Source organism: Belonocnema kinseyi, chromosome 7, assembly GCF_010883055.1.
Source record: "Belonocnema kinseyi isolate 2016_QV_RU_SX_M_011 chromosome 7, B_treatae_v1, whole genome shotgun sequence".
NCBI classification, from domain to species: Eukaryota; Metazoa; Arthropoda; class Insecta; order Hymenoptera; family Cynipidae; genus Belonocnema; species Belonocnema kinseyi.
Window position 1 is genome coordinate 78,478,968 of NC_046663.1, and position 22,182 is coordinate 78,501,149.

Here is a 22,182-nt window from a genome sequence, read left to right on the forward strand (position 1 = left end):
CAATCAGTTGAATTTTCAACCAACTACGAGTAGTTTAATTTATTACAAAAAAAAAATGAAGAAAAAAAAAGTTTGACCAAGTAGTTCAATTTTCCAACAAAGAGATGAATTTCCAACTAAAATTATAAATCTCCAAACTAAAAAATTAACTTAAAAAAATGTTTCAACTTTCAACCTAAAAAAATAGTTTTGAAAGAAAAATGTAACAACTGATATTACAAAAAAACTATTTTTTAACCAAGTAGTTCAATTTTCCACCAATTAGATGAATTTTCAACTAAAATTATGGATCTTCAAACAGAAAAATTAACTTTTAAACAAATATTGCAACTTTCTTGCTAAAAAAATATTTTTGAACGAAAAATGTAACAGTTCATATTACAAACAAAAATGGAAAAGTTGATATTTCAACTGAAATCCTTAACTAAAACGGATTAATTTATAAACAAATAGTTGCATTTAAAAAGAAAAAAATTATTCTCTGACAAAAAAGACCAATTTTTAACAAAATACATAAATTTTCTATCAACTAGTTAAATTTTTAACTAAGAAAGATATATTATCAACAATAAATGAAACAGTTAAATTTTCAATTTAAAAAATAAATTAATTAAAAATTAATTCTTAACGAAAATTATGAACCTTCTGTATGAAAATGAAGTTTCCACAAAGTAGTTCAGCATGTTGAATTTCAAAAAATAAAATAAATTTATTCAAGAAAGAAAAAAAATGTCGATAAAATTGTCGAATTTTCAAGTCAGACGATTTTTCAGCAAAAAAGTTGAAGTTTTAACCAAAAAGGATGACTTTTGAACAACACTGTTGAATTTTCAACGAAAGAATTTAATTTTGAAACATATAATTAAAGTTTTAACCGGGTGATACCATTCTTTACTAAAAAAAGATGAATCCTATCAAAAAATTTAATAGTAGACATTTGAAATGGAAAAACGACAGAAAGTGAAAAACTGTGAACCCTGCGATGAATAAATAGGAATTTTGATAATTGTCCGAATTATTCTCTGTTTTTGGGATTAGTTCCGACTCATTTAAAACTTTTCCGGAAAACGTATTTTCCCTAACTAAACTTTAAATAAGTAACCTGAATTACATAGAATTTCATGGATTCAAGCATAATCAAGTGGTATATTTAAATGTTAGATTCAGTCATTACACACTTTTTATTTGCTTCATATTAAGAAATTATTTATTAATTCAATTAGTCATCAAATACGAAGAAATCCCAGTGAATAATTTGCTATCACCGGTAGCAGCTCAGTTCACATTCGTGCTTGATAAGAAATGTGTATAATAGAATAATAACAAGTAGTCAAATTAACATAAATTAAAAATGTGTTCTTGATTATTTTTGTGACCTAACGATGTAAAAAAATGTTCATAGACTTATTTTTAGAACTTTTTAAGAGAAATAATTTTGTTCTGTTGACTTTCCTCACCACTTATGTCGTTGTTAGGGTTTCGTAGTCCCAGACAGAAGCCCTTATAGTTTCGGTCGGGTTTCCGTCCGTCTGTCCGTCGTGCGACTCAATATGGACATGGGGACCAAAACTAACAGGTGCAAAAATTGATATTGGAACCAAAATTAACAAAGGACGCAAACTAAACATAGGGCTCAAATTCGGGATAGGGCCAAATTTGATATAGATTAAACATTAAGTTTCGTTTCTCAGAAATAAAAAAATCTCAAATTTTCAATTTTAAGCTCATAAAATAAAAAATATTTATTTCAAAGCCTAAAACAACTATCAATTACAATATAATTATTAAAATGTAAAATATTTCTAAAATCTTAAAATTTTTTTAATTTTTACGTTCCAACTTCGACCATTTCAAATTCTAGACGGGCATGGTGAAAAAGTTCTTAATGGTAGTTTTATGAAAATGCGGTAAAGGGTATAGCCGAATAAGCGTTTGAAAACTGCCTCCTTCTCAAATTCAGCTTAATGTGTACCACATGGTAGCCTGTGAACAAAAATTAGTCTATACCAAATTAGAAGCTCCTGAATCTTATTTTAAAGCCATGAGGTAAAAAATTTAAACATTACTTTCTGCGACTTTTTTTTCTAAACTCTACAAAAAATTCTCTAAAATTCAAGGCACCTCACAGTATGCTGCTTTATCGAATAAGATTTAATTTTGAACTTTTTTAAATTTGAACTTTCTCGCCGCAAAAGCATGTGGAAATGTTTGATTACATTTGGTCTAAAATTATCTATGCAATTAAAAATATATAGTGCATTTATATTTCTGCAACATTCCTAAAATACAAGACCATATGGTTATGCAATATTGTAGCAATATTGTCGTGATTCTAAGTAAAATAAGTGGCGTTCAAAGCAAGACTGCGTATAGGTTTAAGTGATGCACATTCGCATAGCTATTATATATTAAAAAAAAATTATTTACACATTTAATCAATTAAAAAGGCGTAACATGAACAACCAATAAGACAGACGATACGACGCATGCGCGGTACAGTTTGGGAGCCCCCACTATTTGTCAGGAACAGAGCGCGCGAATGCGCCTCACTCTGCGCATCCCTTGAACCTCTGCGCAGTGACGCAATCTTGCGAAAAGATGACTTCAATTTTTAGAGAATTTTTTGCAAAGTTTAGAAAAAGTAATTCGCAGAAAGAAAAAAATTTATATTTTTTACCTCGTGCCTTTGAAAAAAGATTTAGGAGCTTGTAATTTGGCAAAGACTAATTTTTGGTAACAGGCTACCATCTGGCACACATTAAGCTGAACTTGAGTTAGGAGCAGTTTTTATATGCTTATTTGGCTATACCCTTTCTGAATGAAAAGTTAAGTTGAAAAATTTCAATATAAAATAATAATATTTTCCAATTGAACTAGAAACCTCTAAGGTACAATGTAGGACGATTATTTTGTACCTTTTTTGGGAAACAAACATTGTTTTAACGTGTTAAATGTATTTAAACAATTAAAAATTGTTTACAACGTCTTGTGGGATATTCGAATATGCATATTTGTAATTACTTGTGATTAAAAAGTTGGCAGAAAAATTTGATAATTAACAATAATACGTAAAAATGTCATTTTCTTATTTTTAGGTCACATTTGGAACATTGTGTGTGTGTGTGTGTGTGTTGGTAGGGGGCGAGGTGAAAGAAATTGGTATGATATTATTTCAATGACATTCCTCTATGATCCCTGAAAAATTTTACAATTTTCGATCAGATATGGAGATTATATATTTCAAGCATCGAACTCTAATTTAAATTTCTTCTTGTAATTTATAACAAAAAACAAAATGCTTAGCCTTATTCGAAGTTAAGAAACACACACAAAAATTTATTAAAAATAATTTCATATTTTTTTCAGAAAAATCTGTAAAAACATCAACTCAAAGAAAGTAAAATTGTGCAACAGTATTGCGCAAAGAGATTTCAAACCAGAGCGCGTGTATGTTTTCTAGTTTATTAAAAATAGAATTTGTCCCTAAATTTTATCTGGTACCTAGCACTCATTTCAGGGTTAAAATTCCTCAGTATCGACAAGAGATGAGATAAACTGAAATCTTCCACAGATAAGAATCTTAAGCAATAACGAAATTTTCCTTCTGATGCAGTGCAGTTAAGCTCCTTGAATGTGATCTAGATTGAGATGAACGATTGCGAAGAAGGTCGCGCGTTGCCTGATGCTGATCTGGATACTCGATAGGAGAGAGTGAAAGATAAACAGTTGTTTAAAAAAGAGGGCATGAAGAGACTTTAGAGAAAGCGCGATAACAAATCTAATGACAGAGGTCGTGATCCTGATGAAGACTACGGCAAAAGAGTCAAAGCAACTTACGATGTATATTGTATACATTACTATATTGTATACTACTCACTTGTAGGGAACTCGTGATATCTGAGGAGGTTGTAGAGGCTAGATGGTGGTTCCGGTTTTCTATGACTGTCTTAATTTGCTCGAGCACCTGCAAACAAAACGTGTCTTAAAGTCTCAATGTCGCACCACGATTCACTTATGAAAGACACGACTCGGTTTGGAAAACGCATTCATGCCGGCTCTATTCATTGCGAGGTTTTAGGCCTCCGAGTTTCAGGCTCATAAAGTGATCAAGGGAATGGACCAATTTCTTTTTATTTCAAAAGACCTGCTTTCGAAGAGATCACTAAGATAATAAACAATTTCAGGAATCGCAGTGGTTCAACAGTTTAATCTTTTCAACGATATTAATTTAGATAAAATTTTGAACTCAATATGAAACGGTTTTAATTCCGCAACTATGAAGTAAAAATATAACATTTTTAACAAAATAGACGAATTTTAAAACATGAAGATTAATGTTCTACTGAAACCGATAAATTTGCATCAATAAATGGAGTATTTAAATTTTCAGTCAAAACCATTCATTTACACGCACAAAATTAGAAACTTTAAATTAATTGTTAAATTTTCACATTACAAGAAGAATTGTCAAATAAAATTATAAATAGTGAAACAAAACAAATTAGTTTTTAACAAAGAAGTTCGACTTTTGACCAAGTAGTTAAATTTTCAACCAGAAGATGAATTTTCAGCCCACAAAAATTAATTTTCTACCAAAAAAGATAAATTTTCAATCAAAAATGGAATAGCTAAATTTTTATTCAAAACCATTAATTTACGAAAAAAAAGTATTTTCAACAAAACAGTTTAATTTTCAAACAATGAGATGAGGTTTTGACTAAAACGTTGAATCTTCAAACCAAAAATTATTTTTTAACAAAGTAGTTAAACTTTCAACCAAATAGTTGAATTCTCAAAAAAATGTAATAGTTAATATTTCATCTAAAAATCTCGAAAATTCAACAAAATAGATGAATTTTTAACCAAAAACATGAATTTTCAGCTAAGAAAAAATAATATTCTACCAAAAAAGAGCAATTTGCGACCAAAAATGGAATAGTTTCTCAACCAAACAGTTGCATTTTTAAACATCAAGGTAGACATTTTGGACACTTTTTCTTATAATTTCTAAACGAGTTCGTCTAAAATTTGGAAACTCTGGTAAATTGTTGTTAGAAGTAAGTACTTTAGAAAGAAGATGTAGAATGTGGCTACGACTTAAAATGATGAACCTTTTGACAATCGCCTTTATACGAGATAAAGAAAATAATTAGCAACAGACTGTAGAATGTCGTAAAGATTTTATGTACAATTTTCAAAAACTAATCTTATAAAGGCGTTCTTCAGTCAGTTATTCAATTAGAATGCCCAATTTCAATTAAATTCATTGATTCAAAGTCTATGTTTCTATTTATGGTATAAAGTATAAACCTAAAAAATCTGAAAAAACGATTTTCAAGCCTCGAGATAAATATACCGAAGTAGAAAATTATTCTTCTTCAAAAGTTTTACAAACCACAAATAATTTGAAAATAACATACAAAATAGCTGCTAGTTCCTGGAAAAGCAAAATATTTGTACAAATTCTTGAAATTAACTTGTCCGCTTGGATATGTGGAATTGTGTAAAGCTTTTCATTCGATCACCGGAGTTAAGAAGAGCTTGTCTAGGTCATGCGCGGATGGGGATCTGGTTACTAGATATATAGATATAGATATAGATGTAAGTATGAAATCGAGTTTTTAATTGAAAAAAATGTGAAAGTAAAATTGACATGAATTACTCCTGAATTCAAACTTGAAAAGTTTGCTTGAAAAATGTTATAAGGTTCCGAGAAAATTTAGAGAGAGGTTTGTTTATTTACTTTTGAGGTGCACATTTTTTAACTTGAGACGATGATTAAAAAATCCAATTTTCAAAACAAAACAAAAAAATAATTTACTTCCCGCTAAAAAATTGTCAGCTATCATCAGCTGTTCAGCTTGATGCGACTCGGGTGTGCATTCGAATTTTTTAGCCAATAATTTCATATTCGAAATAGCATGTTACGCTTTAAATATTTCTTTCAGAGATGTTTTATTTCGTTCTTACCATACCTAATTTAAAAAAAAAAACACTAAAAGAGTGTACAATGTGCAATTTCACATTATAACCTTAGATTGGTTTTTCTAATAAAAATTCCGTATAAAAAATAAATTTACTGTCATTTCCCAATTCTACGTCCCCAGTTCTCTGACCCTATATAAGTCCAACTCAACTTTGAACCGCCAATTTTGAACGGTACAAGCAACCTGTCATTTAACTCTATTTCTCAAGGTGTTACTCTTAACATTAATGAATCCTATTATCATATAGGAAGTGATACTTTAAGGTTGTGCCACTTCGGTAATGAATGAGTTTCAGCTCAGAAGAAACCATATTTTCGTCATGTCGCGAGAAGATTAGAATTAATTGGTATCTATTGTTGAATTTGTACAATCTACAAACGTGAAAGTGTACTAATGTAGAGGCATCCCCTCTTATATATGAGCACATTAGCGTGAATTGTACTTTGGAATAAATTGCCTTTCGGTATCTTCTAATGTATGTTGACTTTCACTCGTTGAAGTGTTCCATTGTCAATAATAAAATTATAGGTCTTCTTATAAAAAAAAAAATAACAGGACAAAAATCTAAATTGGGTCAAGAAATTTTTGTCTACAACTTTCGTTTCAAAACAACACTTATTGATAACTTATTTGTGAATTTTAAATTAAACTTTGATGTTCGTACACGAACGAAAAACAGATAAAGGGTATAAAATGTCGACCCGATGATGTATTCAGCCAAGTTGAGGTTATATTCAATATTTCTAATTCAAAATAAAAACGGGGATGAATAATCGGAGAACGAATGATCTGTAATCTGAATTAAATATTCTATCTATTTTAAGTTACTTTAACTCAAATTTTATTTTAAATTTATAAGCCTTTTGTCAAATATTCGATTTTCTTATTGGATTCTATTAACTCAGGTCGCATTTAACTGAGAAAATGATAAAAAGGAAAGTTTCTTGAAAACAGGGAGGACGTGAGTAATTCTTTAATAATGGTGAAGAGAGAAATACGGGAATGAGCGTGAGAGTTTTAGGTCAATTATATACTTGAAAAAACACGCATTATTTAAATAATTGCACAATTATTGAAACAAATTATTTTATTGTTATAATTGATTAAAGAACTCATAAAGTCTGAAAAATACGTTAATTTTGCGACTTATCTGAACAAAATTTCTGAAGCAAATAAAAATTGTTTAAAAAATTGAAAAGAAGTTAATATATAACTAAGTATTTTTAAATGACCAGTTAGTGTTTATTTATAAAAAATGTCAAAAAGCGTTAGGGGTCATTCAGAAAATACGTGAAAAGTTTAGGGGGAGGGGGGTTCTGTCGAAGTATCATTCTCCATGTTAAGACCAATTGAAAAAGTATCACGCAGGGGGAGGGGGGGTCTTGAGTTCCTGAAAACTGTATCACGTATTTTGTGAATGGCCCCTTATTAACCTTCGGGCGGGCGCACCTATAATCTGTGAGATGAAGTACCTATCAGTGCCAAAGTGCTAGGTTTACAGATAAACAGAGGCGTGACCCTGGTGGCTTTCTGACTCCCAACCCTTCACACGAGGGCACCTTTAAAAGATTTAGGGAATGCTACCCTTTGGATAAATGTGTTAAGGCCCCAAAACATCATGTTGCCTACTTCCTGAAATTGTATGTTACCTATATGACGATTATGTTCATTGCTTAATCTTCTTACGTCATTATTTTTTAAGATCACACTGCGATTATTTTATGGCTGGACAAAAATTGTGATATTACTGAATTGCATTAGTTATGTGATAAGCTGCCAACAATAGCCTTAAGAATACTGTAAACAGTTACCTACTATTTTAAGAAAAACAATTGTAGAAAATGTAAAATGTTGTTCAAATTTTGTTCTTGAGAATAAAATATAACACTATTTGAATGAATAATTCGGTAAATGAGCTTTCTCACAAGCCTGAGCTGACATCTAGTTTTTAATCTCACAGATGCGGCGCGCCAAATCGTGTATGGATCTGCACCACGCCCGCCCAAAGGTTAAATCGCAATATGACGTTTATATAGGTTTTCTACAGGGTTTTCTTTTGGGGACCCATTATAGTGGCCTAATCATTCACCAAAAAAATTTATGACTGATTCTTATACTCTCACGAATTCTGACAATTATTCTGAAACACGTAATTATTTGTAACATTTCATCTTCTTTAAATATTAGGTTTAAAAAAACTGACTCTTTCCCATTTTATATCAATGATTGATTGCATGGTCATTGCGCGGCCACTAAATATGACCAAATTTCGTTCAAATTTTGAGATTTTTTGGGGGGCATTCGAAAAAACTGAGGGGGGGAGATTAAAGAAATTCGAAAAGTGAAAAATAACGACCTCTCAAATGTCACATTCTGTGTTACCCCTCCTTCTCACCCCAACGTCACAAATCGTCACGAAACCTGTAAACCTCCCCACCACCTGGTAGTGTAACGCTGTTTTGGAATAACACTACGATCAATTTCTTATATCACTTTACTGCAAAAGTAGCAAAAAAGAAGCCCTATCTAAAAAGCATAAAAAAGGTAAAAAAAAAGTGTGGCACATTAGAGCCTCTCTTTTTGATTGATGAAAAATACCTACCCTCAAAGATATCCTGTGCCTCTGTGCCACTTGTGATTTGTACTCTCTGTTGTGCTCCGTCTCGTCGCTGGTATTGGATTGCCTTCTCTGTAAAAAAAATTGAAAATGTGAGCTCGGAATATGCTTTGGATTAGCGTAACGAGAAAAAAACGCTTTAACTTTCATCGTCTATCAGAACGGAACAGGCGGACACGTGAATAATAATAACATAAGGGAAAAGATATCAACCAACTCGTGCCTTTCGTTCATTTGATGTGCGCGCTTAGCCTTTCGTGCGAGACGTGACTAAATTATGTGAGAGTAGTTTATCTGAAATTAAAGAAAGGTCCATATTTACAGGTGGATTTAGACACCGGAGACCTTTTCAGGTTCGATGTTTTATTACCAAACGATTTAATCCTTCGGATAAAAAGATTTTTAATACGAAAGACCTTTTACTATTTCCAGACTTTAATCGTTTAATCCTGCAGGAAAAGTAACAATTCAGAGTGACTAAAAAAGTTCATTTTCAAAAATCCATGACCATTAATATTCAAATACCAGAAATTTGAACTTGTAACATTTTAAACATATAATATTTTATAAATGAAATAAAAATATTTTTAATTTAAATTTAAAAATGTCAAATTGATTTATTTCAACCAAAAAGGTGACTTTCATAGTATGAGAGATGAATGTTCATTCCGAAAAGACAAGTTTTTAACAAAACAGTTTAATTTTCGACCAAGAGAGATTACTTTCTAACAAATGAATTTAATTTTGAACAAAGTAGTTTCATTATTAATTCAATTGTTCGATTTTCAACAAAAAAAGATAAATTTGCAATCCAAAAGGACGAATTTTCTGTCCAAATAGACAAATATTCGAGAGTTGAATTCTCAATGAATAATGTAATAGTTGGTATTTTAACGTCAAAAAAACGTTTATAACGAAATAATTAAATTTTCATAAAAAATAAATAAAAATTAAGTTTTAAAGTTAAGCGCTATACAAAAAAAAAATGTACATGACAGTCCAATCTTAAAAATAAAGTAATATGTGACATGGTGCAGTGCTGCTAACAATCAAAAGTGTTTATTTCACTAAATGAATAAGTAACTTTTCACTGACTGTCAGGGACCGATTTCCAGCTATTTCAATCAGTCAAATCTCACTGACAAACAATCACATTTCACTGACTCAGATTTAGAGAGTAGAGAAAACATTCATGATTTTTCATTTAAGAACTTTCATGAAACTATACATAGGTCATTTAATTCGTCTCAAATTAAGTAGTCTTTCTATTCTTGCATCAACTTTGAGTCATGCTAATGGAAAAAATGTACTGCAAAAAACAACTGAAAAAATATTATAAACTGTTTTATTCTTATATCAGCTTTCAATCATGCACTCGTAAGTGATAAAAGTTTCACCATAAAACTCATTTTTTAAATATTATAAATGACCATAATTTCTTTCATTTTCAATAAAAATTATCAGTATTATAGGTTAATCGATTCAACCCAAGCCAAAGAATCTTTGACGTTGATACATCAACTTTAAATTATGTTTATGAAAAAAGTTTTACTATAAAAAAAAAAACCTATTTTTAGAAATTACAAAGTGATAAAAGAAATTAATGCGTATTTTTAGAAATATTCATTTATCTACAACCGTCGTTACGTTACGGTGTTAACAGAAAATAACGTTTTATTAAACGAAGTATCCATCCCCATTTCAAACTCCTCCAATTTTTCTAAACGACTAGATGCAACCTTAATTTAATCATTTAAAAAAAATTGAAATTGTATTGTCTACAGAGCTTCCTCTATATGGCAGTAATCAAAGGACATTTCAAAAATCAAAATTAGTTTTTTTAACAAAAAACAGAAGTATTTTCAACTAAAAGAAATCAATTATCAACAAAAATAGTTACATTTTCAACCAATGAGATACACATTTATACAAATTTTAAGAAAGTGGGTCAAATTTTACCTAAGTAGCTGTATTTGTTAAAATTCAACTAAAAATAGAATAGTTAAATTTATAGTTTAAAAAAATTAATAAAAAAAAAGAGTTTTGAACAAAGTAGTTAAACTTTGAACCAATCGAGATGAATTTTCAATTAAAATGATGAATAACTGGAATGATTAATTTGGAGAGTTAAATTTTTAGTTTAAAAAATGAATTTTCAACCAAAGATCTGATATATTTCAGGCATCATAAATAACAACTTCCATTCCACTATTCCACTATTCCATTCCACTATTCACTAATCAGTTCCACTATTTCATTGAAAACTCGTCTTTTTTATAAATTCAACTGGTTTTACATAAAAATATTTTTTTTTTGTTTTGTTCAAAAAAATTAACTATTAGATTTTTTGTTAAGAATGCATCCTTTTGGTTGAAAATTCCAGTACTTGGTTAAAAGTTGAATTACTTTGACAAAAGTTAATTTTTTGTTGAGGATTCATCATTTTATTTAAAAATTCATCTTTTTGATTGACAATTTACCTGTTTTGTTGAAAAATCATATTTTTTGTTAAATTCATCTGCATTATATTGAAAATAAAAATACTTTTGGGTAAAAATATCAACTATGTATTACATCTTTCGGTGATAATTAATCTTTATTGGTTGAAAATGCAATTACTTGGTTAAAAGTTGAAGTATTATGTTGAAAATTAATTTTTTTCTAAGATTCATCATTTTAATTGAAAATTCATTTCTTTGTATGGAAATGAGTATATTTTGTTGAAAATTTAATATTTTTACTTGAAATATAAGGAATTGGAAGCGTTTCAATTTGAACTTATTAGTACCTACATTAATTGTATTCAAAAGAATTAATTTTTCTGTTTTCGTGACAAACCTCCTTATATTCCCTTTTTTAAGCAACATGACCTGTGAAGCCTGTTATCTTTATAAATATGTGTTTGATTTACAACTTTCGAGTCTTTCTCGATAAAATCGTTAGTTCGTTCTTCGCTGTCAATGATGTCCTTCAAACCTACAAAATTAGCAAATAATTCTTTTAGGAAATATTTCAAATTGGTAGCATCAGAAATAATTTCTTTAAAAGCGTATTGTTTTCTAATGGGATAACTGGGGGAACATTTTCGATTTTAGGTGTTACAGAAGTTTTTACAAATTTAATGAAAAAGGGGGGAAAGGGGGAGCAGGTGAAAAAAGGGAATGGAATTTGACCCCTGCAATGCAAGAACTAATATATGCGAATTCTGAAATTATTGAAACTCTGTATGAATATTACATTACTTCTTTTTTTATAACTGCTTTTTAACCTACTTGACATTAAATAATTAGCTTAATTCATCAAAAGATCTTATCTTCATCTTACAAGCTTTTCGAGAAATAAGATGAATACACGAAGAACAAACTCACAATGGTATCATTGATGTCTCCAGTGATGAATTCATGAATAATCATCTCGAAAAGTGTAACGACCTCCCAAGCAAAATACAAGTCATCAAAAAGTTAGAAGACTCTAGATTGGATTCATTAATGAGGTGTCAAAGAAGTCTTTGGAGCTTGTTGTTTAAACCCAGAGAATGACGGGGGGATTTTTCACTCTTATGAGTACGACTTATGCGTACTGCGAAAGAATTTGAAGGCCAATCACGTGTCACTATTAGACATGTATGATTGTGTATTGCTTTAATACGATTCATACGTGAACCGAATGCTCTGATATAATTTTGATAGCTCAATGTCAATTCTTTTGAAACGATGCACAAAATCGTTCTGAGATGAACAAAATATAAGAACTTTGTATTAAAACTTAAGGAAAGTACATTACAAACTGAAATAATATTGAAAATAAAAAATAAAATAATAATAATAAGCGGTCAAAATTATATATAATAATTTAACATTCATTCATTATGTCCACGTTGAAGTTACTGTCTTCACTGCAATCTGAAACAACATTCGCTCGCTCTGAACGTAAATAGACAGTCTGAACGAATTATTTATATTGATGTACACGTCAATTTGATTCTTATACATTTTTCTATGTAACTTAAGTCAACATGAACTTGATTGCCTAACATCGAAATGTTTTATCGATGATTTTCAAGTTAATTTTGCTGTTTAGATTTGAATGATACAATTTTAAAATCGTAATGTAAATTTAAAAAATTTGTTTTCTATGGACTTATCTTCAAGATCCTATTTTAAAAAGCCCTCAATTTTAAAACTAAGTTTGGAAATGTAAGTCTGAGCGGTAAAAATGACAGGATTTTTTTTGTAATGAAATAATATATTTTTTTTTTTAAATCTATTCAATCACTTTGAATTTCAACACTTGATACTATATTCTGATACTTATTAATAATATATTTACCAACTTTAAAATTTTATAAGGCCTTCAAACTAAAGTTTTTTTTTGCTTCAACAACTTAAATTCGAAAATCTTTACTTCCAAATTACTTAATTTTCGGAGGTTTCGAATTTCAAATTTCACAATGCAGTAGTTTCGAATTCAAATAATAAAAAAGTTCGGAAAATTATACTATTAAATTTTTCAAAATTTAAGACTTTCATATTAAACGGCTTGATAATTAGTTTCTGAATTAATAACCTTAGATTGAAATCTTCTAAATGTCTGGTTACAATTTTTAATTGAATGCTGCCAGGATAAATTCAAAACTATGACCAAATGAAAAAAATAATTTCTCAAATTCGAGGCTTAAATATTATAAAATTGTAGAACCACGCATTAAAATGTTTGAAACAAGTTAAAAATGTTCTAAAATACTGAAAATTTCAAATTCATGTAAAGAAAGAAACAATTTCGGGCTGAAAAAATAGCAATCTTGTCTGTATTAATTTTCTTAATTTTTCATTTCAATGTAATATCTAAAAAATGTTAAAATTTAGGAGTTCTGAATCTTTACTCTAAACACTATGAGAAATATGGTTGAATAATTTAGGTGATAATTAAACAATTTTTACGGTTAATGTATCAAAATTGAAATTTTCATAATTGTTCCTTTTTAACAATGTGATATGAGTAAAAAAAATAAATAAAAAATCTGCCCGCTACGCGGGCACATTCTCATCGCGCGCGACTCGCTTCGCTCGCAAGTTTAAGCGCACCTACGGCACACGACTGAGGGCAATCGCACTCCGCGGTTAGTCTGCATTTCTTACCCATTCGGACACAGACCTTTTAAAATCAAAGGTGAAAGGACCGACAACTGTAATTTTGTGATTTTGAACTCTCTTTTGACTTTAACGAACACATTCTCATCACGTATCTCGTGCTACTTATTAAAAAATTGCAAAATAAAAAGCAAATTGTATTTATCATGATTATTTTTGTATTTGTTTCTTATTTTGCTTTAAATTGTATTCTAAGCTGCTCTGAAACATGTATCACTTCAATAAATGTATATCATTACAATTCATGATATGCATAAAAATTTAATCATACTAATTCTTATTTCCTTGTTTTTATAATTTTTTTATTTTTAATGCTGTTTTTTACGATTAAAAAAAAACTACTGCGCATCTGCATAGGGTCTAAAACAGGAACCTATATAGGGTCCTATATAGGAGCCTATGTCCTCTTTCGCCTTTTCTGTGCTTTTTCCAAAAAGTTAATGTTTTAATTTTTAATCTAATGTTTTACGATTAAAAGAAAATCTACTCACCCTATCGAAAAATAATTAATAATAAACTTATAGATCTTTTTAGGCGAACAACTTTTGTCTGGTAATTCAAGTTTATGCCTTGTGTCGTTTTTTCAAACAAATTTAATATTTTATTTAGAATGTTATTTTTGATGACTAATCAAAAACTAACTGTCCTATCAAAAATGATAGCTCTTTTTTGGATGAACAAGTTTTGTCTCATTTTTTCTCGTAGCTTATATCGAAAAGTGATTCATTCTTAATTTGTAGTTCTTTCCAGGGCGCGCAATTTGAACTTTTTATATTTTTTTCGTATCTTGCATAGTTTGACAAAAAAATAGTATTTTTGGATTTTTCATTATTTTTGGTACGATCAAATTTAGAGTGTTCAACTTCTCGACCAAATTAAAAAAGTTGTTATCATAGTCCTGTAGGGCTTTCAAAAAGCAAAGTTTTTCTTCTCTTGACTTTTTTTCATATCATGCGTTTTTTGTCTTAAAATGTTTATTTTAGTTTGTTTTTTTGGATTTTGAAAATGCTCTAACTCTGATAATTTTCTTTTTATAGAAAAAAGTCATGGGGATAAATTGTTTGAGTTTCTGAGTACTATTAACAACCGTACATAGAATTTTTAAATCTTGAAAAAATGTGGTTTCATACATTTTTGGTACGATCAAATTTGGAATTTTCAACTATTCGACCAAATTAAAAAAGTTGTTATCATAATCTTGTAGGGCTTTCAAAAAGCAAAGTTTTTTTTCTCATACTCATATTTAAACATGCAAACCCTAAAAAATGAACAATTTTTAAAAGCATTCCATGTTAGGAAATTCTAAAATTTAAAGCATTTGTAATTTTAAATTAAAGCAAATGAAATCGAACAGATTAAAAGTACTTGAAATTGAATAAAATTGTATAAATTGAATCTTTCAGAATTGTCTGCATTCAAACTTAATAGGTTTAAAATTTTATAATAATTTTGAATTGAAACTCTTAATGGCTAGAAAATTTTTAATTGCAAACTTAATTTTCAAACTGTAATAATTTAAAAAAAATACCTTAATAATAAAGCCCAATAATTGTTATTTAGATTTGATAAAATGTATGGCTTAACATGATTCAACATTATACAATTTTTGGTATATATTATATTGAAAACACAATAGTGGAGCAATTTTCACTTTTTAAATGAGAAACATGTAAAATTGATCAATCTGAAAAGGAAGCGATCGAATTTAAGTAATTTTTATTTCCATGTTTAAAAAATTAAATAATGTCAGTACTAATCATTTTAAGCTAAAACACTGAAAATGAATCAATTTAAGAATTTAAGAATTGACTATTTGGAACTCAATTTGTTCAAAGTTGAAGATTATGTTCGAACTTGACGTGCTTACAATCATTGTACAATGTCTAATTTAACGTAAAACCTTCAATAATCTACTATTTTAAATTCAAATGCTTCCAAAACACTACAATAGAAAATTTTCAAATGTTTAAAATGGAACTATTTATAATTTAGGACAATAAAAATTTAATACTTTTCAAAAATCTTTAGAAAGTTTAGAAGTAAATACATTTAATAAGGAAAATCATTGAGATTTTGACTGACACAAAATTTGACCTCTTTATAGTAAGAATATTTTTAAATTGGACATTCAAAATTGAATTCTATGTATAAAATATTCCGAATTGAGAATTTTAAACAAAATTTTAAGTACCAAAATTGTGGGACTTTAAACTGTAATGTTAACAATCTTGTTTTATATAACTGAATTAATTATTTCGAATTGGGGTAAGAGCACCATTTCTTGGCACCTTAGCCCTATTATTTGCATGCCAAAAATCGAAGTGAATTCATTTTTAACAGAATAGAACAGACAGAAAGGAATTGAGGACGAAGGTTAATGTTTATTTTACATGTAATCCATTTACCTTAATTAACTTAATTTAATCATTACAAAATCTGCACTAAGTAAAAATACTTGGCTAAAATAAATCAAAATGAGATACGACGCTTATCTTGCATCATTAAATTTCTCATCGTAATTCGTAACGGTAAAAAAGCTAATATGGCAGAATGCAATTATTACATTTATATGGAGGAAAGCAGGACTATTTTGAGCTCATCATTGACAGTGTATGCTGGAATGTAATACTTTCTCTGCTCATTAGTCAATTTATGACTCAGAACAGAATAATTTTTTATTTGAGCAAAGACGAGATCCTAATTTGCAGAACATACAATCTAGACAATCGTTTAACTTTTCAAAGATACAAATTAAGAATTGTAGTAATTTGTCAATTATATTTTATCGCTAATGAAACTAAAATGGCTATCATTAAGCTCACAATTATGAACACACTAATCGGCTCTAGCTTGAGATGAAAATATTTCTGATATATAATGAACCTGAAATGACTATGACTATAAGACTGTGAATAAGGGTGGCAATTGGTCTCTCGAAAATAAAAAAATTAATCCAGGCTATTTCCTGGTCAAAAATTACATTTTTAATAGTAACTTTTTCACTTTTATAATAAAAATCAATGAATACTACTTTTTTATTCATACAATTTTAAAAGAATTAAACATTTTAGAATTTTAAGGTAAAATATATTACGTAAATTATTGTATGGTGATTTTTCAAGGCAATAGGTGAATAAATTAATTCAAAGAAGATTAATGTAGGTACTCTATTCTTAATATTTCAAGTCGAATTATATTACATTTTCAACAATAAAGTAAAGTTTTCATACAACAAAATTGAATTTTTAAATGAAACAGATGAATTTGCAATTAAACAGATGAATTTCCTAGTTAAAAAGTCGTTTTTTAAAAATATATTACTTTAAATAAAAAATATGAATTTTTGACAAAAAAGTTCATTTTACACAAAACAGTTGGATTTTCAATGAAAGAGAAAAACTTTCAAGCAAAAGAGGCGAATTTTCAACAAAACGATTAAATTTTGAAACAACGAAGACGAGTCTTCCACGAAAAATATTAATTTTCTACCAAAAATGAATTTTCAATTCAAAAGGACAGATTTTCCTACTCAAAAACACAAATGTTTGTAAAACGATTTAAACGTAAAATGTCGTTTATTCAATCATAAGAATTACATTGTGCCTGTACGACGGGTCGTGAAAGACTGACCCGACAGTGTACAGTGTAAAAAGAATAATATTTCAACAAAATGGCAAACTTTTCGACCAAAAAGCATTACTTTTAAACAAAATAGTTGAATTTTCAGAAAAAGAATGAACTTTTAAGCCAAATTATAGAATTCTTAACAAAAATAGATGAATTTTGGACCGAAAATATGATGGTAAACTTTTCAATTAACACTAATTAACTTCCTATTACAAACGATGAATGTTCAACAAAATATGGAAATTTTAAACAAAATGGTAGAATTTTTAAGAAAAGAAGACGTATTCTGAACCAAAAATATCATGAACAAACTTTTCAATTAAAAAGAATTAACCTTCGACCACACACGATGAATTTTGTACCGAAAGGTGTATTTTTAATTCAAAATGACTAATTTTCTATAAAAAAAAAGGCGAGTGTTCAACAAAACAGTTGAATTTTGGACTAAAAGAAATGAATTTTGAATCTACAATAGTGGAATTTTCTTATTGAGTTCTATTAATTTATCATTTAAGCAAAAAAAGAAAACGGTGATGAAGGGTAATTTCATTGAAAACAGGGAGAAAAAGAGAAATTCTTTTAGAACGGAGAAAAGAGGGGAACAGGGGATAGAGTGTCAAGTTTGTGATTTAATAAATCGCAGTGCAAAATTCTGCACAAGGAAGCAACGGATGTTATTTCAGAATAGAAATTGTGAGGTTTCAGGAGAAAAGGGCCCTTTATGTCTATCGTAATTTAAGAGACAATTGCGTTTTTGTGACCGAGGATCAAAAATATAGGTCGTGGATTTTCGACTGAAAATCATACTACATTCTGTGCTCTATTTGGTAAAAAAATACTTTTGTCCCGAAATTACGGGAAGTGTGTAGTTTTTCCTATTGGCAGTGTCCACATGTACAGAAAAAATCTGGATATTTGTGCAAAAATTTCAGTACGAATATACCTTTTTGCAGGTCTATTTGTACAGAAAAAATCCGGCTTTATATATAGAATAAAGAAATATTAATTTTTGGATGAAAAGTTAATTTTAAAATTGTAAATATAAAATGATCTTAAGTATTTTAAAGCAGGCGGTTTGCAATATACAGAACAATTTCAAAAACATTTTGTTTCAAAGAGCGACACGATAGTTATTGCAAAATTAAAAACAAATATGAAAAATTCCCGGCTTTATCCTGGTATTCAAAATTCCATACTATTTCCCGGATATTTCGTCTGTAATAACATACTAGAACGACTCTATTTTTATTTGAATTCATTAGTGAACTAAGTGACTAGAGTAAAAATACATTACGGTGGGTGGTCTTCAATTTACTATTTTTTTAATTAAAGAAAGTTCGCAGCTAATCGAAATTTGCTGTTGTGCGTGCTGAAAAACTAAAACCTATCGTGATTCTATTTTCAACGTTGACCTTATTGCAGACTGAAATAGCGTCTGCCCGCGCAAGTTAAAGGAACATAAGTTTACCAGATGCTGAGAAAGGATCTCTCATTGCTTGAGATGTAACGTGAAAAGTTAAAAAAAACTAATCTGAGTTTCTTGCATAGCAGCGAATTTAATTGCTAACCTAAGAGTGCACTTACTCAAACTTCTTGGAAGAAGAGAAGCATATTTAAACAACATAAAAAAATGCAGAATCTACGAGAAAATTTTCTTGCAGTAAATTTTAGTACTTTAAAATCGAAATTCCGCAAGTATCTTATCGGGAAAAATTACTTAATTTTATTGTTCCAATTGCCGGCTAGGATATTCGTAAAATTTTCAGACTTTTTTTTTAATTCATTGTAAATTAGGTCGCTTTCTACTTTCTGTAAATACCTTTGCGTTTGAAGACTTTGAACTTCAAAGGTTTGAAAATTTTAATTATTCTTAACACAAATACAAAAAAATACTTTTAAATTTCAAGAAGCAAAAATCTTCATAAGTAAGGTAAACTTCCCAGCAATCGCGACCTAAGTCCCAGCAATTGTGATACATACTTTCTTGTTTTTTATTTAATTTTAATGCATTTAATTACCATTTGATACTATAAAATGCTAAGAATAAATATGATTTATCATTAAATGTTGCTTTTAAAATATTGGTTAAGAGTGAATTTAAATTATAGGAACCGTCCCGATTATTGGGACATTTACCCTAATAGCAAAATTGCAAAAGAAAATTCTGGAAATACTGTAAAACTAGTTCCAAATATTTGGTTTAAAACCTTCCAAAATTGACATAAATTTGACAACTTTCTTAGAAATCAGAATGATTAAACCTACGAATTGACTTGTCCTAATGAAAAGGTTCTTTTTCACAACGTCCTATAGTTTGAACGAGATTAAACAATTAGAATGACAATTAAACAATTAGACTTAGAATGTTTCAATCTGTATGTTTCGAATAAGAAACATTATATCTGGAATTTTTAAAATAGAATAGTCTTATTTGGACACGATGTTTAATTTTTAAATCTTAAAAATTAATAATATAAATATTCTCCGATCGTATATAATTAGAAAAGTGAACCAAAAAGTTTATAGTTCTTAGTCCACGTCATTTTTTATTTTTCTTTTAAATAATAATATACATTTTTTAATTATAGCGATAAAATACTCATGTCAAAGCACAATGTAGTTATGTCCCAAAATTTTATACGTTTGAATTCCCCGGATTTAAAATCAGAGCAAGCCATGCCAGAAACCGTTCTTATATTGGGAGTTGAAAAAATTAGATATCACAGATATCACTTATATTGAGTTGAAAAAAAAAAAGAATTAAGATTAGAGTTCAAAATTTTACAGTTGAGGATTTTAAAAATCACTTTAAGCCTGTCCTGCAAGTTTCTTCTTCTTGCGCTTCATTGCCATTTTAAAATAAAAATCGAAAATAAGTATTCAAACCATTTACAATATGGGTTGAAATTTTCAATTTTCTTCTATGGAATATTTTATTATGGTTAAAAATCGATTTCTAAATGCTAATTGAAATTATCAGTTAATACTAATCACTACTTTTGCGGAATATTTTTTATAAAATGTTCTATAGCGCTCCATATTATATTATATTATAAAATAAGAGGATGTTTTGAAACGCTGCAGTCAAAGTCAAATAAATTGTGAAAATATTCATTTTTCCCATATTTTTGTAATATTTATCATTGTTTTGCATGAATTACAAAACTGCAAATCTTGTCATTTTATCATAGTAGCATTTGCATACCAATTCACGCGACCTTTAACAACGTTTAAAATTCATATTGTTCAGAAATACATTCATCGACCTCGTAGTTTTCATATTCTCTTGAATTATTTTTCATTCAAAAAAAAAATAAAATTGAATATTTTAGAAGGTTTAGATATTATTTTGTTTTGAAATTCGCATTGTTCAAAATTGTCAACAATCGCCCTTCTGCGAATTGAGAAACATTTTTTTAAAGTACATTTGCGTGGTTTAATTAAAACTTTGAAATTATCTAATAAATAATAATTGAATGTATTATACATGTTCCATGTTAGCGCGTTTCAATGGAAATGAATTTTTTAAAATAGGTTTAATACAAAATCATAAAGATTCAAAGACTTCAATTTTTTTTAATTATAGGTTTCATTCGGTTTTTTCAGAGAAATACGCATTTTTAAACCAAAATCATCATAAAGGTACCTAATTTTGAACAAATTTAGATTGTTAGCGCTTTAAACCGGAAATGTGTATTTTTAATATAAAATTATTAAATTTCAAAGATAAAAAATTTTACCACAATTGTTATTCCAGAAATTAACATTTTTAATCAGAAGTCATTAGATATGGAAAAAGACTTACAATTTTAAGTTTTTTTAGAAGCTTAATGATATTTTAAATACAAAATTATTAGATTTGAAAGAATATTCACAATTTTTCAAGAACGTTATGTTTAATTGATGGTTACCATCTGAAATTGGTATTTTTAAACAAAAATCATTAGATTTAAATCGAATTATTTTTGTTTCAAATAATAGAATTTATAAGCTTTAGGAATTTCGAATTCTGTTAGTTTATTTTGTCAGAAATTGAAATTTCTGATAAAAAATTATTAGATTTTTAAAAAGATTCCTGATTTTTTAAACATTTTTATGTTACCGTTTTACAGTAAAACTTGGTATTTTTCAGACGAAAATAATTATAATTTGAGCAAGATTTAGAATCTTTTATCAATTTTGGGTTATGTTAGTGCTTTTCGGCCCAAATAGGTGTATTTAGTAAAAAAAATCAATACATTTGAAAAAAGATAAAAATTTTGTGCACAACTTCTGGTGAAGTTTGAGATTTTCGCCGTGATATAGACTTCAAAGATTGACAATTTTTTACAGTTTCAAAGAAGATTCACAATTCAGAACAATGTTTCATTATATTATGTTAGGATTTTTTCTCAATAATTGATCAGTTTAATTTTAAAACCCATAAAATTGTTCAGATTATCATTCAGGACCATTAAATTCACATTTTTTTACAATTTGTGTGTTTATGGGATTTTTAAAATCGGAAATCGGTACTTTGATTAAAAAATCATTAAATTTCAAAGAAGTTAACAAATTTTCAAACGTTATTCCCGCGTTTTTTAAGTCTTAAACAATTTTCTGTCATGTTAGTATTTCTCGAATAAAATTACTATTGATAATAGAATATCATTAGATTTTAAAGCATATTTGCAATATAAAACGGTTTGACTCTCTCTCTCCTTCTAATCTGAAAAATTGCACCCGCTCCCAGCGAAATCGCGGTAAAATTTCAGCCACAACCACGTCTCACGACTGTGAGATAAGTGATTAAAGTCTGTAA

The 22,182-nt window shown here is 28.5% G+C and overlaps 1 protein-coding gene across 2 annotated transcripts in view; it reads right to left on the reverse strand.

Annotated features, from left to right (window-relative positions):
- LOC117176050 (dentin sialophosphoprotein-like) overlaps positions 1 to 22,182 on the reverse strand; it is a 209,391-nt gene that overhangs the window by 68,106 nt on the left and 119,103 nt on the right. The window contains exons 6-7 of one of the 2 annotated variants that reach the window (XM_033366042.1): positions 8,590 to 8,676; positions 3,878 to 3,964 (exon numbers count right to left, since the gene is read on the reverse strand). In XM_033366042.1, coding sequence (XP_033221933.1) covers positions 3,878 to 3,964; positions 8,590 to 8,676 — 174 coding nt within the window. The remainder of the gene's footprint in view (positions 1 to 3,877; positions 3,965 to 8,589; positions 8,677 to 22,182) is intronic. The other variant, XM_033366043.1, reaches the window with a different exon arrangement.